At 39.1% G+C, this 27543-nt stretch overlaps 2 protein-coding genes across 13 annotated transcripts in view; one reads left to right on the top strand and one right to left on the bottom strand.

Moving 5' to 3' along the window:
- smoc1 (SPARC related modular calcium binding 1) overlaps positions 1–23051 on the bottom strand; it is a 57111-nt gene extending 34060 nt beyond the window's left edge. For 5 of the 7 annotated variants that reach the window (XM_040041414.1, XM_040041416.1, XM_040041413.1 and 2 more), the window contains exons 1-3: positions 22634–23051; positions 2315–2477; positions 1442–1513 (exon numbers count right to left, since the gene is read on the bottom strand). In XM_040041414.1, coding sequence (XP_039897348.1) covers positions 1442–1513; positions 2315–2477; positions 22634–22735 — 337 coding nt within the window. In that variant the 5' untranslated portion in view covers positions 22736–23051. The remainder of the gene's footprint in view (positions 1–1441; positions 1514–2314; positions 2478–22633) is intronic. The other 2 variants (XM_040041419.1, XM_040041420.1) reach the window with 1 other exon arrangement.
- ccdc177 (coiled-coil domain containing 177) overlaps positions 1–27543 on the top strand; it is a 166728-nt gene that overhangs the window by 128244 nt on the left and 10941 nt on the right. The gene's annotated exons all lie outside the window — the stretch shown is intronic.

Raw genomic sequence — 27543 nt, 5'->3', positions numbered from 1 at the left:
CATGGATATTTGGAAATGTCAGTGGAAACTGTTCGTGCAGCACCGATGAGCTTGTCCTGCTCTCGGGGCACAGAGATGGAGGTGGCTTTAAAGGTCAGAGAATGAAGTGGGCTTCACACCAGCTGTTCACTGGTTCAAACTCCCGTCAGCGACTACTGTTTTTATTGCACTCAAAAATCCTGTGGACCTGAGTTCATGTTCAACCATTCATGTATACACAGTCACACCAGGGAGCTGACCAGTCGACCACAGTCCTCCACTTTTAACAAATATTTTTCCTGGATAAATAAAAGTTTGAAAAAGTCATCTCTGGACCTGAGTAGAGACCGACATGATGTCTCCTTTAAGTATAAAAGACTGACAGGGCCAAAATAGGGTGGTGATGTCACTGAGGAGGACAGCCATGCATGAATTTATAAATGAGACTTGTATTGTAGAGAAAATGCAGATAGAATATTGTAGTGAGAGACATAAAAGCAACACCAAAATCCAACCTGAATACGTCTGATTTATGTAAATGAAAAAAGAAAGCCGAGCCCAGCAGTCGCTTGCAGGTTGTCTGCTTGTTAGCTGTAACAAAGCCGAAACACAGTGTATGGACACAGACAAATCTCCCTTTGAGAGACTTTGAATGATGACCTCATGCATAATGTGTTGATTTTAAAGCTAAATAATGAATAAGCAGGTCTGCCGGTTGAATCAGCCACAGCTTTGTGCTTGTTGTTGTTTGCGGTTGTTTGTTGTACTTGTTAGCAATTTATAAGCCTCGTATTCAAATTAATCTGTTGTGTTTAATCTGAATCTCACGCACATTTCAACCAGACTTTGCCTGGCTTTGTCGTTGTAAACAAGGATTGGTTCACAAACTGCCTGCCTAAATAAAGCAGCATTTTCATTACAACAGAACAGGCCTGCTGCATCTGCAAAGACTGCGTGAGCTTTGCCCAGCTTTCCTTCCCTTGGCACAACACTGGTATTATGAAACAAAGCCACATATTACCACACAAAGGGAGTCAGATTCACTCCAAAAATGGATTTAGTCGTACTGCTGTTTTTCTAATGGATAGAAGGGGGTCTGGAAAAAAGGGGGCTACAATGCCCGAATCCAATCTTGACTTTAGACCTATCAATCTCTGCCGTTGCTGGGTGGCTGGCATCCAGAGACTGAGGAAGTGTGTGAGCCTGGTCTGTAAAAACTTACATAGCTACACAGAGGCAGAAAATTAAAGACATCTTCTCATTTAGTTCCACTTTTCCCAGACTTTGAGTTGTGGCCACAGGCTGCAGTTACTTAAATATGCTATTTAGGATTCTAATAAATTAATTTTATTGCTTTTTTCATTTTTATTTTATTGCTTTTTTAGTGGCCATATTAAGTTATGATGAATTCTAAAACTGCATTTTAGGTTGTGTGCGGTGTTTAAGGTGTCACAGTTCTTACCTTTGAGCTCCACATCTCTCCCTTCAGATGTGGCAGTTGGTGCTAGAGCCACTGGCAACACCCAGTTTTTACCTGAATGACAAAAAGGTCACAGAATCTGTGTGGTTATGGCTGTTGATGCTCTTTTTTTTTTTTTTTTTTTTTTTGTACTCTTTCAGGTACTATTTAGAGTTGAGTACAATACAAAATCTCTGCACACCTAAATGAGCAACAGGTGTGACAAGGAAAACTTAAATAAACATAAACAGAACTCCCACACTCTCTTGAAATTAAAATCTATTAGAATATTTCAAAGTATCAAAAATCTAAAAGTACAAATCCAGGTGTATTGTTTTGACATTTCAGACCAATGCAAACTATCTTCCATGGCAATGCTGTAGTACACCATGTGTTTTTAGGGTGATTTTCTTTTTGATCCATTTCCTCTCCAGCCCTAGATACAGATTCAGAAAATGAGCAAAGCATCAGTATAGGTAGGCCAAGTTAACCTCAACTGCAATCCCACAGGTCAGCTAATCTTAGTACAGAGTCAGTTCTTTTATCCAACCTAAAGTTGCTATGCATCTGCAAGCTGCTTTGCAACCAACCTTCATCCCAACACCTCTCATTAGTGCTGTGTCTGACTTATTATTGTACCTGTTGTGTGCCCGTTGATGTATGTAAATGCATGTATGACTTTTACTGATAGCTGTGGACTGTTATGTGTGAGAAATGGATTGTGTAAACACAGACATCAGGAAAACATTCATGTAAACATCATCATTTTTTACATTTATAAAAAAAACAGATGAATCCTACATCTCAATTTTCTTGAATGCACCCTGAAAATAGCTCCGTGTATCTGCACAAAGTTGACCAGAGTTTAACTCTCACCTCGACACCGGCCTCTGTGTGCTAATGTGAGTGTCTTATCTTTGCAGCGCGCCTTCTGCAATTCACAGTTGCTGTCATAGCTCCGCCCGTCTGAACCACACACCGGCTTCCCCGTCCGTGAGCAGGTGATCCCACAGTCCCTGTCTCTGTCTCCAATCAGCCACTGCAACAACAAATACAGCAACATGTTAACATAACACTGGTGCAATACACATTTAATTCACTTCAGATTTTATATAACGGGACAGACACATTTTGAGATTAGGGACTTTGGAACTTTTTTGTCATCCCTTGAAAAATTGGTTTGTTCTTACTTTTTGGCGTCTTCTCTTTCTAGCTCCCCTATGTCTGAACAAAGGCAGCATTCAGCTGAATCTGAGGTTATGCCAAACTAACGTACAAATTGGACTCACGGGTCACTTGCCTATTTTGCTCAAAACATTTCTGTTTTTCTCAAACACTTGTCAGCTGCTGCCTTGCTTCTTTTTTTTTTTTTAAGCCGACGTGACAAGATTGTTTTGCACTGAAGCTTGACCTAGAGGCTAATTTATGTAATTGATCTTTGGCTGAAGACAGGTTCAACCTTGATTAAGTTTCAAAGTAGCCAAACCACACTCTCCAATAGGAATCTTTCTTCCCCTCTCCCAAGATCACTCATGATCTATTAGTGAGTCAATTATACTGTACTGTTGGAACACGGCCTTCTTTCTGACAGCAGTAATGGTCCTTGGCATTACAGCTGCCTCAGATATATTTAAGCTCTAAAGGATTTCAGGGGAGTACAAACTTTGCCAGAAAGATGGAGTTTTGTGTTAGTGAGTGGAGAGAGTAGGTGTGTAATGAGCAGCAACAGAGTCCTCTGCTATGAGAAGTGTCCCAGTTGTGTACCTGAGCCAACTCTTGTTGAAATTATTTTCAGTATTCCAACATGAAAACACAAGAAGCAACTGTGTCATCTCGCTAGTGATGATTATGCTTTTTTTTTTTTATTCTAAACATGTTTTATAAAAGGTAAAAAAAAAACAAAAAGAAAATAAAAATATCCTGCAGATTAAAACTTTTATCAAATGTGTTTCATACCCAAGGTCTCAAAAGTGACTAGAAGAGATCTAGTTGAATCCAACAGAGCATCAAGAGCAGGTACTTTACCAAAAAAAGGACACACTTTTCCAACCTTCACTTGCCAACTCATATCAAACAATCTGAGGCCATTTGTGAAGTGATCTACATTGAGCTTTCATGCTTTTCTCATTGTAACCTCCCCACTCCCCACCCCCTCCTGGCCCCAGCCTCCAACTTCAAAACGTTGTTTTTTTTTTTTTTTTTTGAAAAACATTAAAAAATGTTGCTTGGAGACATATTTTCTCTGAACGTCTAATCAGAAAGACATGAGCAAAGGGTACATTGTAACTAGGCCAAATTTCTGATGTCATGAATGAGCTGGTAGACAACTGGATCTCATATACACACCAGACCTTTTCATCAAACATACTCTAAACTCCTCTGTGGCTTTGAATTAGTGTTACTCTTGTTATCAAGGAGTGAGAACCCAACACAATCATCATCTCTGAAGTCTGTAACTTTCTGTTTATTCTGCCTTTAAAAAACAAGAAACTGCCAGTACAATCAGACTTGAAATATTTTCTATTGACAACAGCTTCCTAGGAATTTTGACTTATGTATACCTTAACCTTAATCTATTCTAGATGGCCTGTATTTATATAGCGCTTTACTAGTCCCAAAGGACCCCAAAGCGTTTTACACAACCAGTCATCCACCCATTCACACACTGGTGATGGCAAGCTACATTGTAGCCACAGCCACCCTGGGGCGCACTGACAGAGGCGAGGCTGCCGGACACTGGTGCCACAGGGCCCTCTGACCACCACCAGTAGGCAACGGGTGAAGTGTCTTGCCCACGGACACAACGACCGAGACTGTCCAAGCCGGGGCTCGAACCAGCAACCTTCCGATTACAAGGCGAACTCCCAACTCTTGAGCCACGATCGCCCCTAGATCGCCCTCTAGAGGTCGACTAAAGTCTACACTAAAATAATTTTTCACGTGATGTATATCTCATTTCTTTATATTTTGCAAGGGAAATGGGAAAGATGCAGCAATTTACTAATGCATATTGGAAATTCAGTAAACAGCAGATGCATCAACGGATTAATTATGTCATCTCACTAGTGGTGATTAAGCAATTTTTTAAATTCTAAACACAAAACCAAGGTATGTAGTCATGCCAGCAGCTCTGTAAACCCATTTTTTGCTGGAAGTAGTTGTTTTTTTAAATTTTACTTGTCCACATTGAGTCCACTCGAGGGACGCATACTTAGCTGGTGCACTTAATGTATTTTAACTGTGCAGACATGTTTGCAAAGCAAAGCTTGGAATGCCATTAGGTTTGCATGTCATAGACCACAGTTTGTGACCTTATTGTGGTGCTTGACAAAAAAGGGGTATAAATGAGATATTATAGTAAATCCCAGGGAATAATTAATGTCCATGCAAACTATTGCAATCAATCAGTTTGCTGTGGCGGTTAAAAAATAGGCATCCCTTGACACATGCTGGTAAAACCTGAAGCATCACTTCAGCCACAGTGGCAAAATACTCTTGCTACTTGAATTTTATATTCTTTGTCATATTCTGGCTGATATTTCGTTCTTTTTAGTGACCTGGAAAGAAAACGGGATTTTAACTTGTTATAACCTGCAGCACAAAGCCAAAACGCAGTGAGTAAAATGAGACGCAGGTCAGAAAATCATCCATTTGCAGTCTCTGTGGTTTTTTTACTTTACAAATACCAAACGATCGTTGCCAGCGCTGACAGCTGTGACGGTCAAAAACATAAATTTTTTAAATCTCAACATTTGAATCCAAAACTGAGTCCCAAATTCAAAAAGCAAATTATCTGCCAAGTGGTGATTTAATATCACCAGTGTCCAATACAAATGAACTAGTTTCAAGACTACATGGCTTTTTTATTTATTTATAATAGTGACGACTATTGAGTTTTTCTGGCTTTTTTTTTCTTTTACAATCATTTAACTCCACTGCAAAATATGTAACGGTGCACAAAAAAATCAGCTTTTATTACTAAATGTGACATTAATTAGATTGTTTGGACATTTTTTAGACTTACTATCATGGAAATAATCCTACATTTAGATACTTCATTATCTGCAAAGATAATTGGATTTTTCTTGAAATATAAAAAGATACTCGACATTATTAGCTAGATAAATCAGAAGCCAAAGTAAATGTCCTGAAACTGGAAGGTAACAGATTTAACCCCTCAAAAGCATTGTCAAAAGCTATATTGAACGTCTGAACAAAGGCAGAAATGTTAAGTTTAATGTTGATTCTTCCCATATAGAAGAACCTTAATACGACAAGGTAAAGTAAAATTCAAACAAAGGGATTAATACTTTGGCGAGACACAAATACAGCTTGCCATGCTGTAAAAATACCCCTAAAACAAGGCAGAGAGTTTAACCTGATTCCAGGTTTGGCACTGAACCGTCACAGAGAAGCTCTTGTCAGATAGTGCAGAGTGAAACTAAATCATGACGTACCTCTTTAGGAGAGCGTGCAGACAGGGAGAAAAACATGGCACATCATTCCAAGTTTTAACTTGCGTGTCTTCCTCTTGGCTTTGGTCAAGGACAGCAATTATTCAGTAATTGGAAAAAAGCATGTATCTGCATTATATCACGTTTTATTTCCAGACTAACCAGACATATGACTATTATTCATTATCCAGGTAGAGAGCGACCATGTCAACTTTCTTTTTTAAGCATCAGCAGAGGAGAGAGCAGTTACTTGTTTCTTCCACAGGAGAAATGATTAAAAATAGTCAACTAGCCTGAGCCAAACGACTGTGGATGGAAAGCAGTTTGTCTGTGTGGTGAACTGTTAAACTGGTACATCACCATCCAAAACAAACCATTTTTAAAAAGTGATTTAGCTCTATCCGACTTCTTCTCCAGGTTATGAGCCGAAGAGTCTGGCCTCTGCCCACAGACTGACCTGTCCTCCCCATCACTGACTCACAAACTTACTCTACCTCCACTGTTATAATAAAGCATTGGGACGGCATTGTCTGGTAGGTGGAAATAAACACTTCTACCATGTCTCCCACAGTTCTTACTCATACCGTCCCACCCAAACACTCGCCTCTGGTAAAGGTGAAACAGACACTCAAGGAGATCATGAAAAGTTTCCCAATTTATAGTTGAGAGTAGTTTTAATAAATGGAAGATTTTTTTTTTTTAATAAAGTACTTTAAAAGGGTAGGAAAGCATTACTCAAGCAGTCACTGGAACATTTTACCCATTGTTTAGCTTTCAATGTGACAGCATATAAATTTATCAAGTGTGAGTTATTGTTCTGTATGTTTCAAGTAGTACTCTTGAAATTCTAAGATAAACTAAAAGCACATCACAGAGAGCAATTTTGTGATGTGTTCTTTCTCTCTTAGAGCTTTATCTGCATCACAGCGGTGTCTTCACAGTAACCTGTTAAGTAGTTTGTGAAATATATTCCTGGAAAGTTAACATAAGTATGTAACAGCACCGATCAGGCCAAACATTTAAATAGCTGACAGGTAATGGTCTCGATGCAGTGTAAAGTCCTGCTCGGAAACCATTAGTCCAGACATTCACTAACCTTAAAAACTCCCCGCATACCGATCTGATCAAGCATCCACTGGATGCACCAGAACAGGCCTGCAAACACTGGGACCCAAAGGAAACATCATCAGTTAACTTGTCAGAGTGACTTGAAATGATTGATACCACTCTCTTGTCTCTGCGCCATGAAGCCTCAGCCAGCAGCTGACTCGTTACTGATGAAATCCTTTTGATAAGTTTTGTACTTTGTTTCCTTTTAAATTAATATTAATTACTGTTTCACAGAACCCTGAAACGCATAACTATATTTGGTAAAGAAATGTTCAAGAGGGCTGTGCGAAACAAAATCTTGACCCAACCCTTATTTTTTTATATATTTTTGCTAGGAAAATCAGAAATAGGTGCAAAGATTTACTGAAATGGTGCAAGCTGTTTCAATAAATCTGTACAAAAACAGACATTGAACAACTCTAACAAGCCCCATTTCCTTTTACGCAGTGTTCAGGAATAGTTCTTCAGGCTTTTTGAAGGACATTTCAAAACTCTTCTTTGAATGCTGGCTACCTTTTCTTACATTCTGTCAAGAAGTTGAGCTCTGGGCCCTGGAAAAGTCAATCCTTCACTTCAAGTGTTCCAAGGTATATTTTTACTGCACTGTCAGTGTGTTTGGGATCATAGTCATGCTGACACTGGTTCACACCATAAAATCTGTGCCTTTTTTATACTTGAATGATTCACAGTGGCTTATCAAACTCAAAATACATTCCTCTGAAAATGGACTGGACTGGCTGAAAAAGCAGCCAATGTCCAAAAGTGTCTGGCTCCTTGGAAACAAAATATAAAGAAATGAGGTTCAGCTCATTTCTGCACTACTGCAAATTAAAACAACCACCTGAAAAATATCTAGCTTAACAGAGAATGATGAGTCAAACCCTTTGGAAAGAAGATCAAATAGTCTGTAGCATGCTAAACTCTTTCCAATCTAATCTGAATACTCTGCTTTCTTTCACAGTAACATCTCAAACTGCGTCTTAAGGACACTGCAGCGGCTCTGATTTTGATTCCTCCACATTTGTCTCACTATAAACAATGTGAATGTGCTCCACATTTAAATACTGCGAAAAACGCAGTTAATGTTACTTACTTCTTTACTTTAGCACTAGACAAAATTTCTGCCTTCTTAATCCTTCCTTTACTCTCTGGCTTACTGACTATTATCTGAGCTGACCTGAAGTGATAAACCCCACCCATCACACAGCCTGAAGAAGTTAAAAAAAAAAAAAACATTTAGAGTTATTTTCATTCACTCCCTGACCCAGGACTATGTGACAGTGATCAGCTGATACAGTATAAACCAGGCTGACAGGACCTGGCATTATCTCCTGAGGAGAAACAGCCCCAACTGTTTGGCCCGTAATGGCTGACACTCCATAATCACAGCCAAACAAACACATCTACATTAAACAGGCTAACATATAACTGGAGCTGTTAAGGAACAATCATAAGTCAAAGTAACATTAATTACATAAATCTTAATTACCTAAACATTATAGTGTAACAGGCAACACTCAAGGATTTATAGAGCCACATCCCCAAACGACATAATGGAGTGAAATAACGTAACTTTAACAACCACTCAGAGGCACTTTCTTTAATGTCCAAACAGTAGAACTAAAAGAAATGCATATTTTTCCTCTTTAATGGACTGAGAGACAGTTTATAAATTGCGTTACACTATGAAGATGCGAGATCCTGCTTTTCCTGATGGGCCACCAAAGAGATGAGGTGAAAGATTAGCTGGAGGTAAAACACCAGGGGAGTTACACGATGGTTTGGTACTGATATCTTGACCGGGAAACGATGAGCATTGACATTCTCACATTTAACAAGCCACATTCCGCCAACACACACAAGTACACAAGCTCACACACGCATCGAAGTCAGAATAACACAGATCCCCGAGCCCTCTCTCCACCACTCGTAAAATAAGTGAAATGCAACCCCCATTGTGCAACCATTACAGCATTAGCAAAATGGTCTTTTTTACCATCACTGGCAGCTAGTCTGTTCCACTCTAACCCGCCGCAATGGAAAAAGAAGAAAAATATGATTAGAAAATGATCATTTTTATAAAGAGTAAAAAGTTGGCTATGAGAGACAGAACCAAGGTGGTAGTTAATATGCAGATCACATCTACAATAAGTGTTTTTAATTTAGTAGAACTAATTTCTTTGGACAGATTAGGAGTATTAAAAAAGCGTTAACACAACATAAACGGTTGATCCCGTTTTCACCTTTATCAGGTAATACTTTAATGGGGAACAGACTTGCTGAAGTTTTGTTGAACAGCAACTTAGCTGATTTATTTCCCAGATTTATTAGAGCTGGGATGACGTAAATGAACTAAAAGCTGCACAGCACAACATGAGCTGCGTGCTTACTGTATTTTATTTATAGCTTTTATTCTCAGTTATGGTATGTGCGTTAGTGAGTGCACCACCAAAATCTTTGGACTCAAAGTGAACAGTTTAAAAAAACAAAAGATCTAAAAAGAAACAGAGATGTTGTCTTTTTAATTCCTTGGGTTTGTCTTCCTTGTCATAAACTGGCGCCTGCATTACCCAAATATAACCCAGCTTTCAACAGTTGCATCCAGAAATTTGTGGTGTTATGGCTGGAAGCAGCTGGACAGGAAGTTTCACAGATCTTAAACTTCACTTCTTTCTCTACATTTCCATATTGTTTCTCGTATTGTTTCATCTTTTTGTAACTTATCAGATTAAGCTGCACTGATTAGTGACCTGAGGACAAGACTTTTTTGTTTTTGTTGTTTTTCACAGTACTATCTCCCAAGTATCACAAACCCTCTCAGAGGAAAATATTAACTCATAGATAGCACCATGAAACTTCCCATCTAATTACTTACATTAAGAGAATTATTTCTTGCATGACAAAGTTGTTTTTAAATACACTATTTCCTAAATATGTGTTAATTTGCACAGATTTTCATTCATAAATACATGTTTATATGTCTTTATATATTTCCTGATATTAATTAGAGATTGTTTTTCAGTCCAGTTTTTGGGATTTTATTCGGTGACAGAATAATTTATTTTTGCAGGGTCATTATCTTTCTAAATATGTGCTTATCATGTTTTTAGGAATAAAAGTTGTATTCAAGTAGTATTTTTCTCTTACTGACCACTTAAAGCACTTTGGACTGCATGTCACGTGTTAACCATGCATTCATAGAAGTACTTCATTCACTTTATACAATTTAGTGTCACATATTAACCTGTTATGCATGTCTTTAGACTACTGGAAGAAAGCTGAAGCACCTGAGGGAAACCCAGACCAGGGTTCAAACTTGGGATCTTTCTGGCAATAGTGCTATCCACTGCATTACCATGGCACGTTATAAGTAAGGCTCAGAATGACACATGATCAAAGGCCTATGAAAAATCCTTCAGAATTTAAAAAGGTGTAAAACTGGAACGTTATGCAGCTGCTACTAATCTTGAGATTTGTGGTTCCACTTCAGTAAAAGGAAAAAAAAACAATAGACAACATCTAGTAAGATAAGATAAGAAGGCAGTCAAAGCAGAATATGTTCACATTATTTAAAAAAAAATAATTAAAACTATTCAAGTTCAACAAACAACAACAAAAATCTGAGTGCTTGTTTTTAAAGGAAAAGAGGTTAAAAATCTAAATGAAATAGTTTATCTTTGAAAACCGACTTCTGCATGACTTGAGGAGCTAACGTTTAACTAGCGAACTTACTGGTATGGCTGCTTGGTTCATCATTATCAGCTGTGGTATAGTTTTAATACCTACTGAAACAATGACTTGTGGTGTTTGTGTGTTATGTGGGAGATTGCATAAAAATTCAGCTTTTTTGTATTTGTTTAACACCCTTCATGAGCTGCCAAGAGAGATAAAGTTTCAAAGCTGCAGCCAGGCGTTCCAGTAAGCAAGACGTTGTACTTGAGCCCGATGTTACACTTGGAAGTCACTGCCTGTAATGCTGTTACTGTTCAAACTGAGAAATATAGCATACCGGTCCATTGAAGACATTTAATACTCGTGCGTGCTTTGAAATTTTTACTGCCAACGGTCTGCAGAAAATTTGTAGTGCTGACATTTTTAAAGACATTTCACTGTGATTAGGCATCATTGACATCAGCTTTCTTATGTGTTTTCCAGAAAATTTCCTGATGTTAATTAGAGGTGATATTTTCCAGAGCTGTTTTTGGAGAGCCATTTATTCCATCACAGAACAGAAGGTGATACGCTGGTTATGTCGCTGTCAAAGCTGCCTTGGTTATTAATACTTGCGAACATAAATATGTTGCAATCATGCACAGAAAGCATATTTTGGATGTTTGGCTGTTTAGTCTGTGTAGAACTTGAGCCAGCATAATACAAATACAGGCTCCAGTATGGTTGCAATTATACAGCACAGTGGTCCAAATTTCGCCAGCTTCACTGATTCTTTTTCCCTGATTGAAACACACAGTAGTCAATAATCCAAACTCTTTACTTGGAAAAGCCCACGGCCTCTTTTTTTAAACAAGGGATGACCTCAGCTCTTACCCTGATAGCATAAGAGATGTTTAAATCAGATTAACTAACAGCACCATGCACCTTAACATGAATGACATCACTGCTTCTACAGAAAAGGCTTTTGCGTGCACAGATGGATTCATTACAGCCTGGTCCGCATCAGTGCACGTGTGTGAGCGCAAAACAGCGAGAGGGAGATCTGTGTGCCAGCTTCACGCTAACGTGTGATGGGCTCATTATAGCCTCCGGGCATAACAACAACAACAAACAATACAACAACACCAACGCATATATAAAGACATACATGCATGGCTATCTAATGCATCTCTTTGTCATTAATCATCAGGTGTTTTGGCATTCCCTCACTGGGAAATAAGTGGATTAGTCAAATGGAGGAAAAAGAGGATGAAAGTGAGCCAACCACAGAGGTAACAAGCCAATGAAAGTTGTCCACCAAAGACAGATCTAATTGTGTACGGTTGTGGGCTTTTAACGGGCAGAGGTAATCACTTTTGTCCGATAATTAGCATTTAGTTTTCAGGAAATCTATAAAGTGAATGCCATCTGTCATGCTGTTTGAATTAACACACAGTGTTTAAAAAAAAGTGTAGAAAAAAAAAAAGGAATGTATTAAAAGCTACATCATTCTTTTCCCCATTCTTTTTAACTTAACTCTGCATTGAGAAAGGAAAACCAGCTGACTAAATAAAAAGGCTCGAGACACAATTTTAGCATTTTCAATTTTTTTCCCACTTTTTTGGTGTGGAAGCTTTTAAAGAAGGTGGACAATTTTCACACAGGAGGCATAAGGTCTGTGAGCCATCCACAGCAGGAAGAAATGACTGGGCATGAACTATTATATGCCCTGTTATTGTAGTGGATCTCCATATTTAGCATGGCCAGAGTTTCATACAATGAGGTCAGTATATGGGCAAAAAATCACTAACGTTTTCTTGTGGTTAACCTCCTAAGACCCGAACTCTTTCATGGCATGCATTTTTAATTTCTCTTTGCTATTTTATTTGGTATTTACAATTGAGTAATGATGTACATAACTCTTTATTTGATGTCTGAACACAGCAGCATGTTTCCTGACTACAAAAACAAAACAACAATTGTGCCACTTTGAGCAATATGGCTCATTTGAAAGCCATTTGAAAGAGCAAAATTTAGTATTGTGGTCTAGACAACCCAAAATGTGATGTCCCCATATGTGGACGCCAGGTCCTAGGAGGTTAAAACACCTGAATTAATTTTTTCTGCTGATAAAACTGTATGATGTCAATAAGAGTGAACATAACCCACATACATCCAGAGTAGTCAATCTGAAGCAAGTTTCCTTAACCTCCTAAGACCCGAACTCTTCCACAGCATGCATTTTTAATTTCTCTTTGATATTTGGGCATATTGGGGTCTGATGAATGTAAAAACAAAGAATTACCAGATTTTTTTTTTTTTTTACTTTATTTTTGTTTTTAAGAAAAATAAGAGCCACATATGAGGATATTCATTTAAAATTTTGATAGAACAGTAGCAGTATAATGTCCTCGTAAGTGGATATCAGGCCCTTGTTGAGCAAAATTGACTATTTTGGTCTAAATAACCCAAAATGTGATGTCCACATATGTGGACGCCAGGTCCTAGGGGGTTAAAGGTAAAGCCACCCTTCACACACACCCTTCAATAGACAATCTGGCAACCACCTGTCACTAGTGAAAAATCTGTAGTCCTTGACAAGCTGGCAACAGTTGCTAGAAGTTGCAAAGTGAACGTAGTAGCACAGAAAATATTACTTATATTATATTTAAATAAAATATATAAATATATACTTATATTTGGTTGTTAGCAGACATTGATGACTGAAGGTGAACATGCTCACTTCCTGGTTTTCTTAAGTTTGATACACTTAACTTTAAGTTTTATTACTGCTTGACTATTCCTTTGCAAGTGTTTGCAAACAGGTGGGCATCTTCCATGCAAATAAAAGGCTACTGTGGCGACCAAAGTAATCACAAAGTGGGTTTTGCACCTTCTTTGCGACCTTCAGCAACCACTCGCCAACCGGTTATCAGTGATGGGAATAATGGCGTTACAAGTAATGGCGTTACTTTTTTCAGTAACAAGTAATCTAACTAATTACTATTTCTATCGTTACAACGCCGTTACTGTTAGTGACAAGAAAATTCGGTGCGGTTGCGTTACTATTTTTCAACAAACAGACGGTTGAAGCTGTCTTCAGCTTACCACATCTTATATCAGTTGCATGGAAGTAGCTGTAAGTAATCTGGGCGCTACAGCTTTAAGCAGCTGCGCGCGCTCCCGCGGACAGCAATCACTTTCTGCCCGACGATCACTTTTTGGCACAACACCTGGAGCTAGGGGGGCAAAACAATCGCATGAGTGCTGCTGTTTGACTGAGGAAGAATAAAGTAGTCGTGGTAAGCCAATGACATGACCACTTTAAGATGACAAAGCAACAAGGTGATATATACCAGTTTTTAAATTGTTTCGATAGGCCACATAAAACCAGAGTCATGATAAACAATATATACGCGGCGTTTTTCCTCAATAGTTTCGTCACGTTTACTGTCTAAGGACAGCGCTAGCAAGCACTCTCTGCTTATGAGCAAAAAAAACCAAAAACAAGAAACAGCCCTTTCGTGTTGGTGGAAAAGTGCACCATGTTGACCAATCAAAAATGATATGGCAACATGACTTTTGGTTGTTTAGGAAGAGGAGGAAGTTTGAGGAGTGACGGCGAGAGAAAGCGAGCAGAAAAAGAGAGAGAGGGAGTTTTGAGATGTGAGAGATTTGTGACGTTTAGCATGTTTGGAGTGTGTAGTTAATGTGTTGTCTTGTGTAGTTAGTGTGTAGTGTTGTGGATAGTTTTGTGTTGTGTGTCAGAACAATGATGTGACTGCTGTCTCCAGGTAGAAAAAGGAGTGATACACCTTTTTTGGAGTGGCACAAATAATTTGTGTGGCATCTTATTGTTTGCAAAACTTGTGCGTATGATTTTAAAATTGACAATTTATATTTGCACTTAAAGTTATGAAATATGATTCATTAAACATGTTTGTGGTTGTTACAGTAAAAAATATAACTTTTTCTACTCGGATTTTGTTTTTTGTCTGATTTTTAGATCAATTGTGTTAATACAGTATGTCAAAATGAAAACATAACTGTAAATTCAGGCACGTGAGGTTGTGCTGAAAAGGATGATACCAAACAAGGCAAATAAATAGTTTTTAAACGTGAAATGTAGAGGTCAAATCAAAAGTAGTTAAAAATGGCCAATTATACCCTGGACCCCATGGTTAAACATTTTTTAAAGTAACGCAATAGTTACTTTTCAAGTAATTACTTACTTTTAGAATCTTGTAACTCAGTTACTTTTTTGAAGAAGTAACTAGTAACTATAATTAATTACTTTTTCAAAGTAACTTGCCCAACACTGCCGGTTACATACACATAGTTGCCAAGAATCACCAACTGGTTTCCTAAATGAAACATAACTGGAAAAGAACTAAAACAAAAGTTATTCTGGAGAGTCCAAGAATAAAAAAATATGGAGTACAAATTAAATTAAGCATAATTGTTCCCCTTTAAACTGTAGCACCTCCCCCTTTGTTTCCTTTAGTTTTGGCAAATTTTCTTGTGGAAAAGCTGCAGAGCAATGAGGTAAAGACTGAAAGCAACTTGAATACAAACACTGAATCCAATAACCTTTGCAGGCAGATGAAGTTTCTGCCTCCGCCTAAGAACCAAAACAAAGAAAACCTGCGACTTTACTGTTAACATGTTATAAATGGAGAAATAGTCCTGATTCTCTGTGGGCTCATCATGAGAAACTGCGTTCTGATTACTGTTGTTAATCTATTAATATGAAAATCTAGTTTATCCAGTAAATAAAGAGTTGACGACCACACCATCCTGAAATCAGATTTCCCCTTGATGATGGCCAGGACATAAACACGTGATTAATGAATGCTGAAAACATCCTTATTTTTTCTTTTGAAGTGGTATGAAGAAATCTAAATCAAAGTATAAGTAAGGAGGAGGAGGGGGAACATGTTCTTCCTTTTCGGAAATGGCTCTAAATCTGATTAACAACATTCCTTGTTTGTCACTAATGCTACATCCTGGCTAAAGAACAGTCAGCTGTCTCTGCTGTTCCCAGGAAGCGTGTGTATGTGTGTGTGTGTGCCCGTCACCCATTACAATAGGTTCCATGTTGCCATTGCATACTAACGCTGAGACCACACACTCACTTAAATCAAAGGAAACTTAAATATGAGGCAGAGCAGAAGCTAATCTGCTGAACCAGTTTGATAGGGAAGAGGAAGTGTTTCTGCCATCCTGATAATCAAAAGGATTACAGAGAGCCATAACTCTTTCAACAAGCAGTAGTCCTCTCAAACAAGAGTCTGTGTTTGTCACTATAAGGCCAAATTTACATAGAGTAAGTTCCCATAGTGGGATAGATTGCATAAATGCAAACCAAAATGATCACGAGGATCTGCAAAAGAAAAGCGAGGTTGAATTAAGTAGCAGTGATCCGTGAGTGGAGCACACTGGCCTGATTCTTGGAACAGACTTAAGGCTGCTTTTCATTATACTGATTAGAACGCCATGAAATTGAGCATGAAATGTATCTGATGATCATGCAGGCATGAGAGGGAATTGACATATGAAAGCAATTTGATTGGTCACTTTAATAGTGACTCACTATTAAAGTGACCAATCTGTTAGCGTCAGATGGAGCCTAGGTGTGCAGTCACATGAGATCTTGGCTTATGAGTGTCAAAATCAGAGGTTTCCATAAAAGTTTGTTAAACCATTTGTAATGGATCATTTTAATCATGTGGGATTCGTGAATGGTATTACCCAAGGTCATTCTTATGTACGTATGTTTCTAACATAAATTAAATATGATATTTTTTTTGCTTAACCTTCAAGTGACTAGATAAGATCATTGATGTCACCAGAAAAATAATTATATTCTGCCGCAATATCCATCCATTCATTCTCTTCTGCTAAGACAGCCATCCCAGCTGTCTTTGGGCAAGAGGCAGGGTACACCCTGGACGGGTCGCCAATCTGTCGCAGAGCTAACACATAGAGAAGAACAGGTATTCACACTCACACCTATGGGCAATTTAGAATTACCAATTAACTCAATCCTACTAACTGTATGTCTTTGGACAGTGGGAGGAAGTCGGAGTACTGTGCAGACATGGTGAGATCATGCAAACTCCACACAGAAAAACCCTGAACTGATGGTGGAATTGAATGCAGGACCTCCTTGTTGTGAGGCTAACCACTGCACCACCATTTCCCTGCTGTTTTATTTTTATTTTCCTGAAATATTTTTTTCAGGACAGTTAGATAAGGCCATTTATTTATTTATTTTTTAATATTAGAGAAAATGATTCTACCATAATTTTCCACCTCTAATCGCTACATTGTAATGTTTTACAGTGAACTATGGCTAAGTCATTCTTGCATAAAAATAATTGAACCTTAATAACTACAACAATATTTTAGAATATCTGTCATTAATAAAGTATGGTATACATATATACAGCAATTTGGAGTATTCATATATGTCTTTATGGTGTTGTTTGTTTGGCCCTACGACAGACTGGCGACCTGTCCAGGGTGTACCTGGCCCTATGACAGCTGGGATAGGCTCCAGCGCCCCCCGCGACCCTGAAAAGGATAAGCGGAAGTGAATGGATGGATGGATGGTGTTGTTTGTTGTTTCACTAAAATATCATATGTGAACAAAAGTACCTGGCCACCTACACCTTACACCAACAGGAGCTACTCATGCTATGAACCTGCCAGCACACAGACTGTGTGCTGATGTTAATTAATTAATTGAGGAGGTTTGGAGGTTGAGTCAGTAGAAGGCTGGCGACTTTTACTTGCTATGCACCTCAGCACTCGGTGGCTGCACTCTGTAACTTCACATGATCTGACTCTTCATGACCAGAGATGGGCAGTAACGCGTTACTTGTAACTTGTTTACTTTTACTGTAATCCGATTACTTTTTTCAAGTGTAAAGTAAGGGATTACTATTGCAAAAACGGTAATTAGATTGCTGTTACTTTCCCGTATGAACGCTGCAGGGAAAGTAGCGTTACTAAGACTGTGATTTTTTTGCGAGAATGTCTCATGACAGTGACGTAAGCGAGTGCAACATTCGTGACAACAGCTGTGTGCAGATCAACAGTGGACCATATATCGAGTGCGGGAGAGAGTATGAGCGTGCAGCGTTTAAAGCGTGGAAGTACTGTACTGCAGTAATTAGTTACTGATTACTTTTTTCAAGTAACTTGACCAACACTGTTCATGACTGAGTTGCTGTGGTTAAGAGATATTTGTAAAAATATCACTTAAAGTTGGTTGAAAGTCATAAACTGATTTGTTACAGATGGTTAGGTGCTTGATTTTATACTCCTGTGACAATGGGACTGAAAACTCCTGACTTTAAAGAATAAGAAATCTGTTCAAGTGCTGTTGTCCTTGTAGTGTAGCATGGCTGCTGTGCAAGAATACTCAAGAGTTCAAACAACTACAGTTTACAGAAAAGGGACTGATTTGGCCTGGTGCAAGGTAGGTTGAAGTCTCCATACTCACTGGTAAGGTTAGGTAAAGGGTAGCAGGCATCAATTTGAATTTAAGATGATGCTCTTAAGTATCATTTGCCAAATTCCACTTTTATTGCTCCAGGCTGGAGAGTAACTTTGATGGTATTATACCCCTTGTAGCATTTGTTAATAGACTGCAGATTAAGTAAATCCACACAAGCCTTAAACCTCAGAGCCAACAAAGAATACGCAATCATTTATTTTAAGGTGAGTTATTTTTCTTCCACCACTAGGGTTCCCCCACCTCCTAGATCCCCTCTAACCCTTGATTAACACTAGCATAATCATGCAAATGTACTTTACGATACGACAAAAGAACCTCAAACCACAAGCTTCGTCATCAATGACTGTGTGCTGGGATTCTTCCTCTAACTGCCTAATCAGAAACTGCTGTTGAACAGTCAGTACAAAGTTAATCTAAAAGGTTTGTACTTCATGACTTCTCCTCACAGACGACGGTGAAACCAAACTATGACCTTATCACTTTGCCAGGAATCTTTTTTTCCCCTCATAAAGACTAAATGAGGAAATGTGCACTGCACATCTGCTTGATTATGGTCAACAGCTCTTCTTCATATGCATCTCAGTGGTTCATTATGGTTAAGGAACAGTCCTCACACTCTGGCCTTGATCTCTCTCGCTTATCCATCTGCCACTCATAGCCTTTGTTACGCAGATGTTGTCTCTTCAGTTCTAATTATCACAATGTTTATTTACTATTGATTACTTCTTCAGGCAATTTTCTGTTATTCCCTTTGACATTTTGGGACAATTAAATTCAAATTTTCATTGTTACTATGCACAGATTTATTATACTCTAAGAGAATAAAAGCAGAAGTACATAAACTTCTTTTAATCCTGTAAATATTTAAGTTGTGTACATACTAAATTCAATGAATCCACAATTCTGTTTTCACTTTCACTTTGAGAATGGTGTGAATGCATTTTACTGATGAAAAGGCATAAAGATTACAAATGGGCCATAATACAGTTGCTTTTTGACAACATTTCCCTTATTGGTTGACCCATAAAAGTACTTTCTTAATAAGGCTTACATGGTTTGTTTGCCTCGGGTATTATCATATTGGCTATTCTGCATTCACCTCACCTCTTTTACCTCTTTATCAGACCTGCCGGGTTTGATAAAGCAAGTGACTTCTCAGTTGTCCTGAATAATGACAGAATTGCATTTGTTGCCTTTCTTCATCTTTGTCTGATTCTGCTGGTATCAAACTTCTTGCTGACAACTTTGTCGTGTGTATATATAACAAAATATCTTGTTTGTTAAAGTAGTGAAACAAAAAATGGGCTCTCGACCAGTTTACTTGTCCTGGTATGGGCTGCTCAGCCTACCCACAAAGTTCTTGTCTCGTTTTATCCCAGGGACTTCGTCTGACTAAATATCTGGATTTGAACTACAGACTCAAAAATGCTGAAAACTAAGTGAATTTTCCCCAAGAAGGGAGAGTAATCATATTAGCAATTGCATTATAGGAAATATAGGATCCAATTTTGAATCTGTTTTTGTAAAATGGTCTCTTGTGAGCTTCACTTATTGTCTTAATGTGTTTAGATTTTATTTCATTAGGTTGGTTCTTGTAGATGAAAAAAGGTCCAAATGCGTGACTTTATTCTCTTTATGATTAGGATTATAAGATTTAAAGCCAGATAGTTAAAGAAAAAGCTAACCTGCTGTTAACTGATAAAAACCTATACTTATAAATATGAACCATTCAGTAATAACGTCTCTCATGGACCAGTTTTTGCTAAATCTGCCTCAGATGGAGTTTCCAATCTCTTCAATTTCCCCATATTCTTTTTAATGTCCTCCAGATAACAGATGTGAACTTAATTCAACTGAATTGGAAAAAAATTAAATATAGCATAAACACTGGCCAATTTTTAAGTAAATACTAAATGCACTTAAGTATAGTCACTTCTATTTTCATGTTTAATTTTTCTTTCACTTAAAACAGGCCCGTTCTTGACCTCCATTCCTTTGTACACTGTAAGCATAATTAAGACTCCACGGCTCACCACACAGGCACCTGCACCCATACGCTGCACGCATCAGCACACTCACACCTGCATGTTTGCTGTGATCTACCTCACACTAATAAAAAGACTTTCCTGCTTTTGAACCAGAGCTCTGCTTTCCCAAGCTGAAGGTATGCAGTGTTCCTGCTTTGCTGCTTAGGCCTGTGTGTTTGTTTTAGTTTTAAGAGTCTTCACTGATGCTGTCACCAAATTATGCAAGCAGACTGCCCATAGCATCCCAACCCTATGGGCAATCTGAGACTAACAGGTTGATTTGATAAGATGAATTAAAGTTGCATAGCTAAGCCTCTATAAAAGCTAAGCATTTCCTCCCACTGGGAAAACTGATTTCTTAGTTTAAATGTTTTAGGAAATGATCCCTGCAGACCATGAGACTGATCATTCCTGGTTTTACGGTTTTAAAAAACATGAAATATCTTGTTGCACTCATAAAAAAGGCTAACTCATTATGAACCTTAATCCTGTCTCTCTATAAAGGCAGCATCGTTCATAAGAAGCTGTTTTTAAGTCCATTATCAGTTTTTTTTTAATCTAAATAATTCAGACTAATGTTTATTCTACCAAATTTAAGCACAAACTATGTTGCACTAATTAATTACAACTGATCATCACACATCCTTAGCATCCAACGGTTTATCCACCGACTCACTGTTAAACTATTGAAGGACTCATACGAGAATAAAGAAGCTGTTGGTCTTCCAAATTGCACAGACAGCAGCAACTGCAAAATTGAAAAAAGTCTTTTTAGTCTCTCAATTACTTGTGTTCCTCAGTCTTGAGGATTGTTGTGCTATTGCATCATGGAACCTCAAGAGAAATGAGAAAGGAGCAGGTCTATGCAGGGAAATTAGCTCAGCCGTTCACTCCTGATATCAACGTGGAAAGTGGGGGTGTGAATTGTGGTATTACAGCAGCTGTGAGAAATGTTAGAAATAATCACTGTGGAGTGAGTGGGGGTTTCAGCAGGCTGACTGTTGCTCCTTGGGGCCTAATCCATGCCAGAAGGAGGATGAAGTGGGATGCAGAGGGAGTTTAATTTGATGGGATAAAGCTGATGGAGATGCTCAGATTTTCAGTGTTATCCCTGTTTTTATGAAAAGCTTTTGTTTGTAAAGACAAATTTCAGAGGACCAAGAAACCACATTTTCACACTGGCCACCCTGTATTTTGGAGTTTATTCAATGTGGTTTTGAAACGGTTTACCAAAGCTGAGACTGATAAACTTTCACAGCCTGGCGAGGTACACAAAATCTTTCAGCTAAAGTTACAATAGGAAGAACTTCACGATAAAAGGGCAGCTCAAAGTATCAGCCATCATAATTTCAAAACTCACCTTTGTTTTGATTTTCTAAACACCCTAGCACGTGTAAGTGATGTAGCTATATAAGGAGGTGCCACCTGAATCAGGCCCCAAAATATGCAAAGTAACAAGCACTGCGTCCAGTTATACTGTAGGAAAGCCACACACTCCACTTTGATCCTCTCATTATTTGAACAGTAGGAAAACAGTTATAAAAGGAGCAACAAAGAAGTGATTAAGCAAAATTCACTGTGGCTCTTTCCAGAGAACAATCTTGACCACAGCACACTGTGTATGGAGGATGGGTGGGGGTGGTTGGGGGGGTTCAAAGATATTGTGAAATAGTTCCAGTATGTGAGAGTATTACATATTCACCCCCTGTGAGTCAGCCCCTCGCCTCTGACCACAAATATTACAGTGCATCTGTGCACTGAAACAATGGTGTTCCCCTTCACTTCGCATCACTTATTTCCCCCTGTGCCTGGACAGGGGGAAATAAGAACCTTGAACAAGCAAAGCAGTGTGTGTGAGAGACTGAAGATAGAAAAAAAGAGCGACGGAGAGACATGGCAGTGACAAAAATCTGTTCCTGCAAAAGGAGAGGTCCAGGAGCAGGGATGCTGTGCCCAAGGAAAAGTTGAGTAAGCTCAGTAAGTTATCATCGATTTCATGTTTTACAAGTTAGATTTGGCCAAACTCAAAGTGTAAAACCAGCAAATTGGTGGGATTAAGCTTTACAAGCCCAGATGGAGATTGGGTTTGGAGTGTTCTTCTCTAAACAGTGAATCAGATGAAACTTTAACACCAAAAGCCAAATTTCTCATTTGATTTAAAGTCATCTAATTTCCCCACTCAGCATAAGTTAAAAAAAAAAAAAATCTTGAATCAACTGTTACATCTTATCTACTAAAGGCGCATTAAAGAAATATCTCGGCATATTTCAGGTTTACCAACAGTCTGTAATTTATCCCATTCGTTCTATTTTAAGTAGAATCTAATCAGTTTGACACACTTTTACTTTCGTAATTAATGCAAGTATTGTGTTTCAAACTGCTACTTCCATGAAAGTGTGAGGCACCAGACCCACAGGGATGTACTCACCCGTGACCCAGGCTTCTGTGCCGACACTTGAGGCAGGTAACAGAGGAACAGAGGCGCCATAAAGTAGGAGACGGTAAAAATGAGAAAACTTGATAATAACATAATTGAGCGTCGGTGAGCGAAGAGCGAAGAGCGGCAGGTAGTCTGAGCGCACAGCGTGTCCGTCTGTAATACTGATGATCGACAGGTCCAAACCGAAAAAAATATATATTAGTACGCCCCAAAAAGACTCCTTAACCCTAATTTCCTGTTAATAATTCTCCTGTGTCTACTCCTCCGATAACTATTCACATAGTGCCACGCGTATGATCGGGAATCAGGACTTGGCCGTCACCATTGTGATTGGTTTTATCCACTGCGGGAGGATCAGCTGTTCATCGCGGCTTCCACAGGTTGAGTCACGCCTGTGTCCATTGCACCTTCATTTAAAAGCAAAGGAGGGAGCAGCCGTCTCTAGCTGGCACTCGGAGGACCCAATAGCAGCGGCCGGTGGCGGGAAAGCCACGCCCACCTCACCCCAAGATTAACTGTTCGCGGAGGAGAAAGACCTGCTCCGGTCAGTTAGGAGAGAGGAGCAGGAGAGGCAGCAGCTGCAGGAACACTCGGTGTATTATCATGAGTCTTTGAGAGCAGAGACAATGGCCGAGCAATTGTGAGGTCAAATTTTAGGTTCTCATCCCCATTCAGAGACATATAATGCTCTATAATAGCCTAGTATCCTGCTGCCGTGACATTTAGCCTGCGTACTTGGGTTACAATGGAAAACATCTATTGAGTAAAGTCAATAGCTGTCACAAGCACTGCAGGGGGGCAGTCTGTGTTTGTAGATTTGGCTGTGTGTGTGTGTGTGTGTGTGTGTGTGTGTGTGTGTGTGTGTGTGTGTGTGTGTGTGTGTGTGTGTGTGTGTGTGTGATTCGTTGTGGGTTTTAGTTGGCAGACGATTCATTGTTTGATAGAGCAAAAAACAACTGTTTGTGTCACTTTATCCCCAATTACATGGTCATAATGTAACACATTTCATAGAATAAATGGGGGTGTTTTCTGGTAGAGAACCTATTTGGTTTGGGGGATTTTTTTCAAAATAAACTGGCTGACCTTCTTAGAGCCGTTTGGCTAGCATCGGAATTTCTTCATTTTATATGATAATCTGCAAAAACCTCAGTAGTTAATGTATATTAACACCATATGTATTTGCAAATACTCACAATGTTAAAACTGCAATTCACTAATTTACAGTAAGACTCAAATTCAGAAGAAAATATAGGGTTATCAGTATTTTGATAAATAACAAACAATAATCTATGAAAACAAAGAAGTAATCAATGTGTCTTAAACTGCAGTGCAAAAGAAAATAACTTCTTACTTCTTAAAAACTAAGTGCCTTTTGATCATTTTTATTTTCTGCTCTATAGAAAAGATTTACTACTACTACTTTCCAGACTGATATAATGCATATAATATGTGATGCTGTATAGGTTTAACCTAGCTCTGCTTCAACCTTCTACCACAATCAGAAATGAATGTATTAATTCTAATATTGTATTAGTGGTTTGCTGTGCACCACAACATGAATGTAGGGACAACATTTCTGCATTGTTGCAACCCTTTTGTCACTTATATATACGTTTGGGTTTTTCACATTTAAGTGGAAGGTTTAAGGTTGTTATGAAGCACTTTAATATCGCAGTGTTGTTGCTTTGACAACCATAAATATTCTCAGTACTTTTCCACCAACCTGAGCAGGAAAGCTCACTTAATGCATTCACAAAACATGCTTCCACACTGTAATCGGCCTGCAACCTCCCAATTTCTGGCTCTCACATCTTCCTCGCCTCCGTGCTGTCCATTTCTCCATCTTTTCCTTTCAATAAATTGTGAGGCCCATTAAGAAGAGAGAAGCAGTGTTTAGTGCAGGTGTCCCGTCACCCTTTACTGGAACGGGTAACCCCACCCCCACCCCAAATCCCCTTCTCTCACTCTTTGTCCCTATAGATATTTTTTAATTGTTGGTTTTGACAGTTCAGCGGCTTTTTGAGTGCCTCAGAGAAGAGCCTTGTAATTAGAGCTATTGAGCTTCTGGAATTGGCACAATTAGGGTCAGCATTAATTATTCCTCTGTGCTCTGGCCAGTTTCTGTAAAGCACTGTTTGCAGAAAAGATGCCAGAGGAGGGTCACTCCAAATGGGAGAGATAAAAATGGATGGGGCAGTTGTACAAAAGGGAGAAAAACCGAGGCCTAAGTGGTCTCAAGATAGTGAATTATCTGGATTCTTGCTTATCGGACCACCATAGAAACTCAGCAAAGCGTCCGTGTAGTATCATTATCAGAGCTGTGAGAGAAGGGATGCGCCTCATTCCAAGTTGGTTCCCACCCCAGAGACTTAACCCAACTACCCCTCCCGCTCTGTGCCAGCCGGTCCACTCATGTCCTTGTGTGAGTGGAGTAATGCTGTGGGAGGTGAGGATGAGGAGCAGAGAGGGTCAACGGGAGTGTCTCTTGGAATGTTAACGAGATCAGTTTATATCTGCTCTTCCCTCTCACTTCAACCCGCCACCCTGAACAATGAAGACAAAGTTTTCAGGGCTGCAAAGCCGTTGTAGTGAAAGCATGGCTTGACACTTTAATTCTGTTGTCATTTGGCCGAACATAAAAGAAAACCTCTGACAACAAAAACAAAAGGAGGAATGAATGGGCATGCTGAAAGAAAATGTACATCCCAATTACTGCAGTGGCCCTTCCAAAGACGCCCCAGCCGCCGGTCCCCCCACCGGCTTACACCAACTACATACGGCCGAAAATTAGCGGGTGTGTGCAGACACAGAAACAGACAGAGCAGCACTGAGGCCACCCAGAGATCTGACGGCCTCGGGAGAGGAGCAGGTTTAGCACAGATGTGCCGCAATGATGTCACGTTGCCTAAAAGTACAGTTTAGGTGCACATGCAGTTCAGATGTAGTATGATAAATGCTGAGAGGAAAACAAGTTGAAGAGAGGCAAAAACTGCTACTTGTCGTTCATTTTTCCAGTTTAATGCTAAATAACTACATTTTTGTCTAAATAAAATTAGCATTTGCATTTGTCGTGTGTTTCAGTAGATTCTCATTGTTCTTCTAATAACGAAATCCATGAAAACCTATTTGTGACTTTTATTCCAGTGTTTAAAAAGTTCCACCCTTTGTTTATTGTAGCGATATTTCACCCTCACCTATACAACAATAAAGAGCTGATTATTAGTTGATTTACCAGTAATTTAGGATAATCCGAAAAGGCCTACCAGTCACCCAACAATACGGCAACCAAAACCTAAATCTGTCTCTGGGTTTAGGATTTTTTTCATCCCTGAGGTTCTTCAAGTGCTGAAGTTATTCAAATTATTAAAGTATTTGCAACTCCCATGTTGCTTCACTACTTGTTTGGCATTCATTTTTAGTATCTCCTACGTTCCTCTGTGAGGACATGGGGTCTCAGAAGGTTTACTTCACTTCCCACACACCTCCATACGATACAGTTTTGTTTTTTTTTACATTGGAGAATATTATTTGACTTTGTTTATTATTTGTACTATTAAAGCATTAAAGCAATTGCTTTAATAGTACCTCCACTGCAATCAGCTTTAGAAAAGCTTTGCTTGTATTTCACTGTATCAGTAAAAATAAACCAGTTATTTCAGATTTATTAAAATGTTAAAAAAGAAGGCATACTTCAAGATTAGTATTCAGTGCTTGCAGTTGTAGTTCTATTACTTGTATTTCTGCTACTTTTACACCCACATGTAGTGTCTGAATACTTTTTCAGGCAGTGCATCTGTTTGATGAGTGTGTGATTGCACTTCAAAAGGCAGAATACAGTTGAAGCACTGAATGAAAGACAGAGAGGAGCGGGCGGCTTGTGTGCTGAAGGGGAAAATCGAAGGTCAGATACAAAGCCTTCTCTTTTTAAAGTGTCATCTGGATTTCATTTCATAAATTCCATATATTTTACATGTACTGGCCGCAATTTTCACTAGCTCCTGAAAACGAGGAGTGTATAGCCCTTGGCTGGCCAGCATTTCTTATTACCCTCTTCAAGTATACACTTGCACACAAACATACACACACTGACGGTGATGTAGAAGCATGTCTGGTGATGGAAAAGCATAGCAACAAATAAATAAGCCCACAAAGCCAAATTATCTATGACATTAATCAGAGATGTGAGGGATTTTTACGCAGTGAGAGAGTGAAAGAGAAAGTGGCAACAGAGAGCCACGGGTGTGAAAAGGCCTATTGAGTCTGGAATGGGGTGTCCCGCACCTGCGCTGTCTATTCACCCCACTGTTTACACACTGTCATCCACAATTAATACCTCCTGGGGACTGGGCTGCTTGCCCTCTGCAGGGCCCCCGGACCCATCCAGGCCCTTATGGATGCCTAATTGAGCATACCGCTCTCCTGATTGAATTAACAGCTATGTCTCTGGGACCTTTTCCCCTTCCACTAAGGAGGGGGACTGTTCCACACCCGCATGAGACCCCTGTACCATCCCACAGAATAGACAGCAGGGAGAGAGGGGGTTGGTGACTGAATATAGCAAAGGGCTAGAAGCGGGAGTTGAAGCGGTCTAGAAAATGTGGGCCTTTCTGTTGGCAAACCAAGGCTGGAAATGTGAACTGGGGGCAATGAAAGGTCTCAATATTCGCAGGGCCAGTGAGTTCCAGCAGGCATGTAGTACTGTACACGCACGCACGCACACATATTTGAGTGCTTGCGCAGCACTAAGTTTCCCAAAATCCAAGTAATCAATCTTGCATTTTATTTTGCTGTTATGATATTTCTTGTTCCTTGTATTTTCTTTGTTTGTCTGTCAGTGAGACACAAAAATTTACAAGAGCAAGTTTCATGCAAGTTAGTGGAGAGGTAAAGCCCTCCAA

This window comes from Simochromis diagramma, unplaced genomic scaffold, assembly GCF_900408965.1.
Source record: "Simochromis diagramma unplaced genomic scaffold, fSimDia1.1 OVJJ01000304.1, whole genome shotgun sequence".
Lineage (NCBI taxonomy): Eukaryota > Metazoa > Chordata > Actinopteri > Cichliformes > Cichlidae > Simochromis > Simochromis diagramma.
This window is presented reverse-complemented; position numbering and strand designations above follow the sequence as displayed.